The sequence below is a fragment of the Podarcis melisellensis genome (assembly GCF_964234715.1).
Source record: "Podarcis melisellensis genome assembly, chromosome: 1".
Classification (NCBI taxonomy): Eukaryota; Metazoa; Chordata; class Lepidosauria; order Squamata; family Lacertidae; genus Podarcis; species Podarcis melisellensis.
In genome coordinates this window covers 109,752,969-109,765,945 of record NC_138528.1, presented here as the reverse complement: position 1 = coordinate 109,765,945, position 12,977 = coordinate 109,752,969, and the positions used below count along the sequence as shown (strand labels likewise).

Here is a 12,977-nt window from a genome sequence, read left to right as displayed (position 1 = left end):
CATTCCCACCACCAATGAGAGAATATGCTTTGCCATGGCCCCCAGAGACACCTGCCACCACTGCTAAGGCCCACATCCTTTCCTTGCCCTCTCCAGGTTTGGAGAGCAGGGTGGTAGCATGTCCAGGATCAAGGTGTGAGTAGGTCCCCGTTTGCTTCCTTGTTGCTTGCAAGTATTCAAAAGGGGGCCCTTGGTTTTATAAGGGCTTGTGGTTTCACTCATACAACTGTAATAAATGAATAACTATGAAGAATGAGCTGCATCAGTTTGGGAATCAATTAGGAAACCCCCTAAACCCTTTGGTCTCTGCTTTTAATCCATGAGCTCAATTGTGCCTTCATGCCTGTGCCATCTATGAATCAGACTGCTGGCCTCAAAGAAACCCTGAGTTACCAGAAACCATGCCATCTCCAGAGTAAACACTGCCAGGGCTTTGGTTTTCATTTTAATCACCCTCCCATAGAGGTTGCTTAATCAGATTAATGCTGAAGCCTCACTTTTGCTGAGTTCCAGGCCTGCCCACTCAATCACCTACCACTCAGGGTCTTTTCCTTTCATTTAGCAATCTGAAGGGGAGAAATGCTTTCGGTGGATTTGCTCAGAAAAGCTGACTGAACCCACCACAAGCCAGTGTCCAAGTATCTGGAGCCTGAACTGTCTTTTAGCACCGCAAAACCGCCTCTGGTTTTCTAATAAGTTTTCCCCTATTTAATGAATTTATTGCAAGCTGCTTTTTGAGAACATGCTGCACAAAAGCAGCTTTAAAACAAACATATAAAACTACCTTCCCACCATCTCTTTAGGATGCATCTATCAATGTCTATTAGTCCTGACAGCTGTATATGACCGCCATATTAGGAAGTTGCCTGAGACAGATAGAGCACTGATCCACCATATTCTACACTGACTTGGAAGCAGGTGTCCAGGGTTTCAGACAGACTTTCCAAGCCCTTCCTCACGAGCATGAAACCTTTATCAACCTTCCATGGCCACATGCCAGAGGTGGGTGAGGTCAGGGGCAAAGGGGAGCTGAGGGAAGAGGATGCAAATGTTACCTTTGTGCTGTAGGTTAGTGTGACGTTAACATGAGAGTGCTGGAGGTGAAATAGTTAAACAGGTTACCCAATCAGGATCCAGAGGGGTGGAGTCAGAGGGACTATAAAACCAGCTCTGGGAGGAGCAAAAAGAGGAGTTCGTTGGGAGTTGGGTGGTTGATTGAAGCGGGAGTGAATTGAGCTAGAGTTTGTGGGTAGGTTGAGTTAAGTGCAGCAAAATAAGCTGAGTCAGGAACAGTTAGGGGCTAGGAAGACAAGTAAATATCTGAGAGGTGGTTTAGTGAGAGCAGGTAGCGGAAGTTATAGGTCTGGATAGGCACCCCATAATTGTAATTGACCGATACCGTTTATGAAACCACACACTTGTTAAACTGCAATAAATAAACAAAAGTTTATGTTCCAATTTAACCCTGGCTGGACTCAGTATTGTACCAGGTAGGGCCTGGGTGGTGGCAGCGAGAAATAAAGTGGTGGCACAGGGATCAATAGACGGTGAAACGTCTGGGGACCCTGTGTGATCGCCACAGTTAGTTTCTACACACACCCCTCTCTATGCTCCCTCCATGCAAGAGGAATTCTCAGAGTCCCATGCAAGTCAGGCAATTACAACAGCATCGACCACTCAGTCAGTAATCTAATGCATTGATTCTGCTCTTTGGCTAGCAGCAGACTGGTTGTCTGTAGGTTCTGAAAGTTCTAGTCTATTCGGAGGTAGTTTTCAGTGAAGAAGACTGGGGAGAATTGAGTTTAGCCCTGTATTGGGAAGTTTTCAATGAATTACATTTTATGTTTTTTTATGTGCTGGAAGCCACCTAGAGTGGCTGCGGAAACCCAGCCAGATGAGCGGGGTATAAAAAATAAAATTATTATTATTACTATTAAGAAAAGTGGTTCTGAAGGAGTTTCTCTCCCACCCCCTTACCCTCCCTGTGTAGGCCTGACTTAAGAGAGACAAGACTATGTTTTTTCCCCTCCTGTTCCTGTTCAATTGACTTCAGTAAAGTGTTTACAGTTTATTCTCTCTCTGGACTTTTGTATGCTCTATTCCCTTCACTCTGCACACAGGGCTGATGAAAGGTAGACTTTTTAGGGCCTGACAGAGAAACTTGGGGAGCTGCATATGCCCTGCCCCTAGGCCTGAGGCTTCCCAACCCTGTCTGGATAGGCACTTAGAGATTTAGCCTGGGACCTGCAGAAGCAGCATCACAACATTTGCTGGGGGATCCTGAGTAGTGATGTGCTATTGCTCTTACTTCCTGCTTGCAGGTATCCCAGACATATCTGGTTAGCTACTGTGGGAATACATTACTGGACTAGGTATGGCACTCAGAACCAGCACTCAGTTAGTCGTCTTTAAGATGCACAAGCCTTTTTTTGTTTCAGTCAGCACAGGTTTTCTTCTCCCACCTGTTTGAAGAGATTAACATTTAGGCTATACAGCCCCAAGGCAGAAGGAACCGCAGCTTTGGCAGCATATAGTTATTTATTTACTGACTGCCTTTATAGACTGCCTTTCAGCCGTAACAGCTTCCAAGGCAATTTTACAATTAAAAAACAGCAACACAGTTCCTGTGTAAAGAATAAAAAAACAAAAAATGTAAACCACCTTACAAAGCCATGCCCTCACTTCAAATGATATTGCCTGAATCCAGGTGCAGAATCAGAGCGCAGCAGGACCCATGAAAAACAGTGCTCAGGGCCCAGAAAAATGTGGCACAATGGGTCAGTGCATCTGGCTGTTAACCAGGAGGTTGCTGGTTTGAGCCCACTCAGAATTCCTACATTGTAGGGGGTTGGACTAGATGACCCTCAGGGTCCCTTTCAATTCTACAATGCTATGTCAAACCCCAAGCCGTAACATGCCAGGCTACGGCTACCCATTTGCCAGTCCGTTAAGACTGAGGGTTTGGAATGTCTTGATCGTTTTAATGTATGCCACCATGATATTCTTACGAGTTGGCAGTTTACACATATAATAAATAACTAAATCCAAACCAGCATGAAAAAAAGACAGATCTGTTAGGCCCCATCTGCACTATGCACTTAAAGCAATTTCATACCACTTGGAACAAGTCACGGGTTCCCCCAAAGAATATTGGGGCCTATAGTTTATTAAGAAATTCCTATTCCTCTCACAGAATGGTTTAACAGTCAATCTCTCTTCTCAGAGAACTCTGGGAATTGTAGCACTCGGAGGGGAATAAGAGTCTCCTAGAAACTCTCAGCATCCTTAACAAACGACAGCCCCCTGAATTATTTGAGGGAAGCCATGACAGTTTGAAGTAGTATGCTGTTTTCAATGTACACCACAGATGGAGCCTTATAAAGGTACGACAAGCCTTTTTTTTTGCTACAGCTGATCTTGCTTCTTTTTTTTTTTTTTAATAGCATACCAAATAAAAGCCTCCTCTCCTTAAGTCTGCCCTTAATTGCGACTTTCGGATAGGTATCTGAGCCTAACACCAAAAAACAAGAGCACGCCGGCTCATTTTTGTTTACCATCTGGAATCTGATTCTAGAGTTGTTCATTTTGCAGCTGTACCCAAACACTGAGCAAGGAGAATCAGAGGTACCATGTTTTCGACTTCTAGGCGAGATAAGGGTTTTGTTCACCAGAACTCCACTTAGTCATTCTCATTTATTCAACCTAAAATTAGTGTTTGTAATCCTTTGTTAGCCGTAGATCAATCAGATTTAGTCATTCATTCCAAAAGGCAGGAATTGTTTTGCAGCTGAATGTAATACATTATCTTCTTGGCCTATGACCATTCCTCTTTAGTCATATTACAAACTAGTTAGGATACACTCACATCCTTACCTTTCCTAGTTCTGGTGCCCTTGGGGATTTTTTTTTTTAATTGTAGAGGGGGGGGAGGCACATTTCCATATAAGGATGTGTAGCTACACCCTGAATATGTCTAGACAGCTGGAGGGTTGGGTTGCTGAGTTTTTTTGCAAGGCCTGTAGGGACTGAAGTCCATACAGTAAATGACTCTGTGACTTCCTTTTCTTTGAGATGACTCAGCATGGTAGGAGGCAGTTTGCTGACTTGGCAAAACAACTGCCTTAATTAACTCAGTTGCTGCCCTTCTGACACACATCAAAACACAAGGAGGAAACAAATATTACGGAAGGATTCTTTTTTTAAAAATCCAACAATGGTGGGAGTATGAGGAAGAGGAATAATAAACCCAGTAATAATTAACCAACTACGTTTTCTTCTGGTCTAGGGTTTTTTCTGCTCAGTTCACTTTTCAATAAACAGGATGCTAAACAACTACTTGATGGGACAAACAAATCAGAAAGAAAATTCTTTTTGATTCAGCCTTTTCACTGTGGAACCAAATATGTCCCAGTTCAGAAGTAGCAATCCTGGTCCAGCAAATTCAGAGTAGCTGGGTGAAGAAGAACACAGGGTTCCTACAACTTTCATTAGTTGAGTAAGGAAAGGAAACATGGGTTCCTGGTTTGTTTTCCCCAGATAAGCCAGGAACAGTAAACTATGACAAACCATGAACCTTGGCTCAGATACAATGTGAAGTGAAACCATGGTTTAGAGCAGCAGTACCAACCAGGGGATGAGCAAAACGGTGCCTGTTTTTACTGCGGGTACCCATTCACTCACCAATTCATGCTTAACCAAGGGACCCTCCGTCCAAACCCATGTTGCCCCCCGCCAAGATTTCCTGTTAACCGCACCTGACTGCTAGAACCCCCATTTTACAGGTGGGCATGCTGAGGCCCAGCTCAGTTCGCCTTGTAGTTCGAACTTCGGGTTTTCCAGGAAATGATTCGGCGCTCTCGGTGCCTATCCAGCCTGATCGCGCACTCGCTCCGCGGTCAGCAGGAGCCGAGGCTCTCCGGCCGGACCGAGGAGAGAGAGCAACCCCTGCGAGCGACCTACTGTTCGCATTCAAGCGCACGCCGCTCCTCCTCCTCTCCAGACAGTCACATGATGGCGATGATCCGCCTTTCGCTCTCTCCTCGCCCGGCCCCCTTGGAGCGATGGGGGCGGTTCGACGGCTCAAGGCTGGCGGCGTTGGCGGCGGCTGCGCCTGTTTCCCCGCCCACGACCCAGTCTGTGCCCGTCCTGCAGAAACAGGGAACAAAACAAAAAAGGAAGTGGTCAGTCCCACCGGCTGGCTGTGGAGTAATTTTCGCAGCTCCCTCTTCGCCGTGTCGGAATCGGATCTCCCGCAACCCTTCCTTGGCTGGAGAGTTGAGGTGCCCGCAAAAAAATAAAAATCAAATCCCAAGGGGGGAGCTTGGAAGGACCCGTCTCTACAGGGCATCTGCTGGGCATCGCTTTTGCTGGCCATGGCTGGGTTCTGGTTGTTTTTGCTGGTGGGCCGCCTACTGGCGCCGGGCAGCGCCTTCAACCTGGACGTGGAGAGCCCAACTGTTTACTCCGGTTCCGAAGGGAGTTACTTCGGCTTCGCGGTGGATTTCTTCGCCCCGGATCTCTCCTCGTAAGTATAATCTGTCACTCGGGCGCATCCATCCCGAAGCGGGAAAAGGCGCCGCGCTCCTTCGCCAGGAGGACCCTGGGATCTTTGCAGTCTTTTCTCTTTTTCGTTAATTATTAGACGCCAGAAAATGTTGGACAAGCCCCAGGAAAGTCCTTGATGGAGCCCTGCAAGGGAAACTGAAACGCGCCTGTTCTGATCTCCATTCTGAGCACAGCTCCGCTTTGGAAGCGAGCTTCATTGGAATGAATGGAACGGAACTTCCGAGCAAAAGTGTGTCTGGAATTGGGATAGAGTAGGCTTCCCTCCGCGCCTGTACGCCCAGCTTAGACACCCTCCTCCTCGCTCAGCTATACGTTCTCCCCATCTTCTGCCTCTCCCAAATCCCGCTGATTTCAGTGGACCATAAGAAATGCACCACAGAGCGAACCTCCTCAAAAGTGTTTTGAGCTGGACTTAACTCCCCAAGTAAGGGTGCGTAGGCTTTTGGGAGCCCGGATTTAGGAAGGAACCCCGTTGAAATCATTGGAAAGCTACGTGCATATAGGAAGATTTGGCTAAAACCCAAGTACTGAAAGTCTTAGCTCACATTCCTTCCCCCTGATACAAGGCAAGATTGCCTCTTCTTATCCTGGCCATACAAATCCGTGAGGGACACTTTGTATCAGAAGATGATAGTGGTGCTATGTGGTGTGAGCCATTTTGATGCTGTAATTGCAGAGGAAAGGGGCGGGGGAGGGGAGAGAAGGAAACATGTTTTCTTTTCCTTATTCATAATTTGTTACCTGCTTGTCCCAGATTAATTAGAAGCGGCGGACAATGTCATGCTTAAATCCTGCCTTTTAGAGGACCCCGGCCAACATTTTTATTGTTAATATTATAACTATTGTATAAATGGAGTAATTATGGACAGATGCTATGTTTCATAATTATATGTGGAAATGTATAAAACTGTGGAAGATGAATCAATAAGAAGTGAACCTCTCTTAAACCCGCCCATCCACCGAATCCTAAGCAATGCTGTCTCGAACTTTGGATCCGTTACCAGGAGTAACACAAACTGTGTCAGGATATTTGCAGCCTGTGAGCCAGTCCTGATGTGTGATTCAGATATTGTCATCCATTTGAAAGCACTTTTGTCTAATAGGCTCTAATGTGGTCTGACAGCTTTTCATTTTGATTATGGGGATGAGGGGGCAGAACCGTCCAGATTGCACAAACTTTGCTGTGTTAAGTCCCCCAAAATGAGAGGGTCAACTGGTCCTGGGTCTGTTTGTTTCTGTGATGGCTAAACTTAATGCTCTGAAGCCAGGGATGCCAACTTGAATAAAATCTGGGGGTGGGGGGCAGGTAACCCTCGCCCCACATAATCGATCACAAGACACGGCACATGCACAGCGTTAGAAAGGCAATGCCCATCAACTTGGGGGGGAGGGTAGCCTCATCAAATATTTTATTGGGGGGGTGAAGTCACCTCAGCCCCTAGGAGCTGGTTGCTATGCTCTGATGCGTATTCTCCCAGTCTCACTGTGATTTTCTTTCCAGATAGGCGTTTGTGGCAGAGGATATACATTTTGAATGTAACTGAGGTGCTCCAAGTTGGTGCAAAGGTTGGGATATGCTGCTAATGTCATATGTGTGTGTTTTTCCTAGAGGAGGTCCCAGGAATAAGTGGTAGCCTAGGCCTGCAATGATAAAACATCAAACATTAAAAACTTCCCTATTCAGTGCTGCCTTCAGATGTCTTCTAAAAGTTATAGTTGCTTATCTCTTTGACATCTGGTGGAAGGGGGTTCCACAGGGCAGGCACCACTACCGAGAAGGCCCTCTGCCTGGTTCGCTGTGAAACCACCAGAAGGCCCTAACCAGTTTGTAAGCCCCACAGAACCCATGGCATATACTTTGGGGTAAACATGAGTAGCATTGTCTTATAAGACCATTTCACATATGAACTGTCTTTATGGATCGAACCAAAGGTCTATCATAGAAACGCCTCTGACCAGATATGGCCAAATAAGTTTTGGGCCTGAGGTAGACTTGGGTAGGGCCGTCCCCACCATTAGTCAGAGTGAGGTGGCCACCTCAGGCAGTGAATGCTGAGGGTGGGGCTGGCAGCAAGGTGCTGAAGGACAGAGCTTATCCTGCGCCCCCTAAGCTAGCCTGTTGCCCTCAGGTTTGGTGGGGAAAGCTGACAGGTGGCTAGTGTTGAAGTAAAATTCAGCTGTCAATCCCCAGGCAATTTCTGTATGTGCCATTGGAGAACCATCTTGTCTGCCTCAGGCAGCAAAAAGTCTTGTCTGAGGAGGGGCTGCCTATGGGTAGATAAGTTTTAACCCTTTACTCCAGTATGTAGCAGTATGTACTGATCAGTCAAGCTGAGTATCACCTGCTCTTCATGTGTAGGTTCCTCACTTCCATGAATTATAAGCCCTGTATGATCTGGGTTTGAAATTATGGTGGGCTTTGTTCTACAGACCTTCCCTGCATACCATGGATGGGGGGGGGGGGCAGAGCCAGCAGAGGAGGGGATATGGGGCAGGGTCAGTGGGCTGGGCAGGGTGGAGCTGGTGGGCATGATCCTGGTGTCTGCATGAAGGATAATGCCCAAATAGGACTACAGTGGCAATGGGGAAGACGCACCATATTTTTCCATATATAAGACTAGGTTTTTTTTAACCAGAAATTAGGCTTAAAATTGGGGCTTGTCTTATACATGGGTAGTGCTGAGGGATGTTTTCTTAATTTGGAGTCCCCAAAAATAGGGGACGCCTTATACATGGGGGCGTCTTTAGACAGTAAAATATGGTAAGTGTGCTCACATTCTCACCATACATTTAAAGCAGTCTTATGCCTCATTAACAGCAATGGTTTCCCCCAAGGAATCCAGGGAAGTGTAGTTTGCTAAGGGTGCTGGGAATTGTAGCTCTCTGACAAAGATACAACAGTTCGCAGGATTCTTTGGGAGACGCTGTGACTTTTAAATGTGGCATAAGAGTGGTTTAAAGGAATGGTGTGGAAGTCACCCATGAGATGGGTGTGTATTTGGACGCCTATAAGCTGTGGGCATCTGCTGTCAGATGGCACTCAAAGAGGTACATGAGTAAGAGCCAAAAATAATACAGTGGTATCTCGGGTTAAGTACTTAATTCGTTCCGGAGGTCCGTTCTTAACCTGAAACTGTTCTTAACCTGGCCACTGCACCGCCAGAGCATGATTTCTGTTCTCATCCTGAAGCAAAGTTCTTAACCCAAGGTACTATTTCTGGGTTAGCGGAGTCTGTAACCTGAAGCGTATGTAACCTGAAGCATATGTAACCCAAGGTACCACTGTATTACCCACGATAAGTGGGGTTGTTTCAGGGGGTTGGACTCAATGGCCCTTGTGGTCTCTTCCAACTCTATGATTCTATGATTCTATATCAGTAAGACTTGAATAATAATTTTTAAAACCCAATAAAGTGTTTATAAATAGCTAAAAACAGCACAGCTGTTTCAGCCACATCCTGGAAAACCAGCAGATAATGCCTGCCACAGTTCTTAGATGGTGATGTGAGACCGTCAGTGGAGGGAGCAGGAAAGCTTGTCTGAAAAGGGGCTTTCCGTAATATTGGCATCACCATGGAGAAGGCACAGCTCTCAGCACCTTTGCCTACAGTTGCCATTGTAGGTGTGCCTCTAATGGTGGCTTACAGTACAGACCTTGGAAGGTGACCCTAACTGCTGTTTTGCTTGCACAAGCTTCAACTTGTACAGCAGAACTTTCCCCTCCTCTCTTTTCCCTTTTCCCTCCCCACCACCACATACCCTCAAAATCAGCTCCAGAGCCTTTGGGGGGGGGCCTCTGGAGCAGATTTTGGATGAGGTGAAGGTACAGGGACAGGAGAGGAAGTCCCATTGAGCGAGAAGAATGCCAGTCGTCTAGCATTGGAGGCAACCCAATATTTATGGCTGCTCTGTGAAAAGCCTTCACCGGCTCATGCCAGCACATCAGGTTCTGGTTCAAGGCCTAAGGGCAGGAAAAGCCAATTCCCCACTCCCAGTCATTCTTTGTCTAGCTGGCTCGTGGATATATGGGGACGAGGAGGCAACTTCCAGGTAGAGATGCGTCTGGGTTGGAAGTGGGTGTTAAAAGTCAAATAAATAAATATGCCACATTATAAATAGTTTTCCATGTTTCTTACTGTATAGATATCTAAAATCTATATTATGTTTAAAAGCTATATTATGGATTGAATTGCAGATCGTAGCATCAAAGAATCATAGAATTGTAGAGTTTTAAGAGACCCTAAGGATCATCTTGTCCAACCCCCCCCCCCCCCGCAATACAGGAATATACAGCTTTCCCATACAGGGGTCAAACCTGCAACCTTGGCCTTATCAGCACATGCTCTAACCAGATGAACTATCCAGCTGATGCATTATATATACCATATTTTTCCGTGTATAACACGCCCCCATGTATAAGACGCCCCCTATTTTTAGGCATTCCAATTTAAGAAATCGCCACCATTCACAATGCGCGTATAAGACCACCCACAGTTTTCCACATAATTTTTAAGTAAAAAAACCCTAGTCTTATACATGGAAAAGTATGGTATATATTTAAATCCCAATGGAAATATTACAGCTTCAGTTTTATGCTTTATGTTCCCTGAATTGACTGCCACTTTTTCCTTTTTCAATTATTATTTTTTTATAAAATATTTATTCAAGATTTTCTTAATACAATATAAAAAACAAACAAAATGACATATAACTTTACAATACCCATACTTTCTTCACTTCATTGGACTTCCTCGCGTCTCTCGTTCCTGCGTTCCAAATTTATCAAACTTTGTCCAGCAATTTATCACCTTGTTTCAATTCTTATTCTATAACTGTCAGATATTATGTCCCAAATGTTAAATAAATTTAAATCAATCTTAAAAGCTTAATTTTAACATATTATTTAACCAAAGCTTAACTTTTCATATATTTTCACTTATCTTCATATTCCTTTCAACTAATTTAATGGTGCCATATTATATATAATCTTGCATCTTTCTCAACACTCATACAATTTACAATATTTTTGTAAATAGTCCTTGAATTTCTTCCAGTCCTCCTCCACAGCCTCTTCTCCCAGGTCACAGATTCTGCCGGTCATTTCTGCTAATTCCATATAGCCTATCAGTTGCATCTGCCATTCTTCCAGTGTGGGTAAATCTTGGGTTTTCCAGTACTTGGCGACTAGTATCCTTGCTGCTGTTGTTGCATACATAAAAAATGTTCGGTCCTTCTTTAACACCCTCTGACCGACGATGCCCAAAAGAAAGGCCTCTGGTTTCTTAGGGAAGGTATACTTAAATACCTTTTTCAACTCATTATATATCATTTCCCAGAAAGCCTTAACTCTAGGGCAGGTCCACCAGAGGTGAAAGAATGTTCCTTCTGTTTCTTTACATTTCCAACATTTATTATCAGGCAAATGGTATATTTTTGCAAGCTTGACTGGGGTCATGTACCACCTATATATCATTTTCATAATATTTTCTTTCAAGGCATTACATGCCGTGAATTTCAGACCGGTGGTCCATAACCTTTCCCAGTCAGCAAACATAATATTGTACCCAATGTTCTGTGCCCACTTTATCATAGCCGATTTAACCGTTTCATCTTGTGTATTCCATTTTAACAGCAAATTATACATTCTCGAAAGTACCTTAGTCTTAGGTTCTAACAATTCCGTTTCCAACTTTGATTTTTCCACCTGGAATCCTATCTTTTCCTTTTTCAATTATTAATAATTAAATTTAGATTAAGAATAGCATGAAACAGTACAAAGAATGGGTACTGGTCACCAGGTACAAAGCAAAATACAATTGTGATGTGTGTAAGGCAGGAAATAGTAGCAGTATGTTAAGCTAAATAATCAGGCCAAAATGATGCATGAGTTGCAGGTCTTAGCTTGCTCCAGCTGACAGATAATAGAGGAAATAAATCTAAATCAATCAGCCTCAGACTGCCCATTTTTTGACAACCATTGTTACTGCCCTTTACCCCTTAGTGTTGAATACCTAATATTCACATTATAACAATATGCATAGGCAGGGTGGATAAAAATCAATGATTTTTTAAAAAATGGATTTTTAAAATTTAAATCGGATTTTTAAAATAAAATGCTTTTGGAGGAAAAATCTTTCTAAAGATAGTTACATTATAGTCCAAAGGCTATTCATCAGGAAATAAGGATTTGTTTTGAGTTTTTCATGTGTGCTAAAACTCAGCCTAAGGTGTTTTTCTAAATACAACAACAACAACATGTTTAACCACATCAGTTAACAAACATGGATACATATGCTATAATGTTTTTGTTTTAGTTAAATAAATAGTTTAAATTGTTATTAAGGAAATGATTATTTTTTCCTTCCAGTAAAGTACAGCAGAAAAGTTGTCCAAATATAAACAGTTAACTCATTAAACCTCACAATAATTTCATAATTATCTGTCAATGTATTTCTAATAGTATAACCAAGTCAGTAATTTTTGATATAACTGTAAAAACTACTCTGAAAATTTATTATTCCAAAAATGAAACCTTCATCTGGTTGTAAATATTAAGATTATACCAGCAATAATGAGTCTGTTCTGTAAAAAAAAAAAAGATTTAAATCAAGTCTTACTGATTTAAATTGTGATTTAAATCAAATCCACCCTGTGCATAGGTTTCTTCTACCAGTACAGTAAAATAAATATGTGTACATTATACAGTGGTACCTCGGGTTACATACGCTTCAGGTTACATATGCTTCAGGCTACAGACTCCGCTAACCCAGAAATAGTACCTCGGGTTAAGAACTTTGCTTCAGGATGAGAACAGAAATCGTGCTCCAGTGGCGTGGCAACAGCAGGAGGCCCTATTAGCTGAAGTGGTGCTTCAGGTTAAGAACAGTTTCAGTTTAAGAACAGACCTCCGGAATGAATTAAGTACTTAACCCGAGGTACCACTGTACACATAATGTAGGCAGGAGGAAAGCCATGCTTATGACCAAGTAGGATGAAGGAAAACAGGTCAGTAGCAGCTTATGCTTACAGTGGTTTGTTCTGCAGGAACTCAGGAGAGCAGTTTTGCATGATGAATTGCAGGAGGAATTCAGGAAATTCCCCGAAACCTTGTTGTATGGAACTTGGTATGCCTGGGTAGTACAAAGAGCTTGCTGTCTATCATCTTGAGATGCCGCAGGACTGGAGATAGGCAAATGTTGCCCAAATAGTAAAAAAAAAAAACAGGGCTGGGAAGTGGGAGCGTGGGGGAGGATCCAGGAAATAACAGACTTGTCATTCTGACATCAGTACCAGGGAAGATCCTAGGGCAGATGATGAAGCAGTCAATTTGCAAGCATCTTGATAACAAGCAGTGCTTAGTAGTGGCCCCTCAAGCTGAACCTAGTCCATCAATCATGTATGAGCACACCACC

The 12,977-nt window shown here is 43.7% G+C and overlaps 1 protein-coding gene across 1 annotated transcript in view; it reads left to right on the top strand.

Annotated features, from left to right (window-relative positions):
- Nucleotides 1–5,026: 5,026 nt before the first annotated feature.
- Nucleotides 5,027–12,977, top strand: part of ITGAV (integrin subunit alpha V) — a 63,864-nt gene continuing 55,913 nt past the window's right edge. The window contains exon 1 of the mRNA XM_081912111.1: nucleotides 5,027–5,524. Within this exon, the coding sequence (XP_081768237.1) occupies nucleotides 5,373–5,524 (152 nt within the window). The 5' untranslated portion in view covers nucleotides 5,027–5,372. The remainder of the gene's footprint in view (nucleotides 5,525–12,977) is intronic.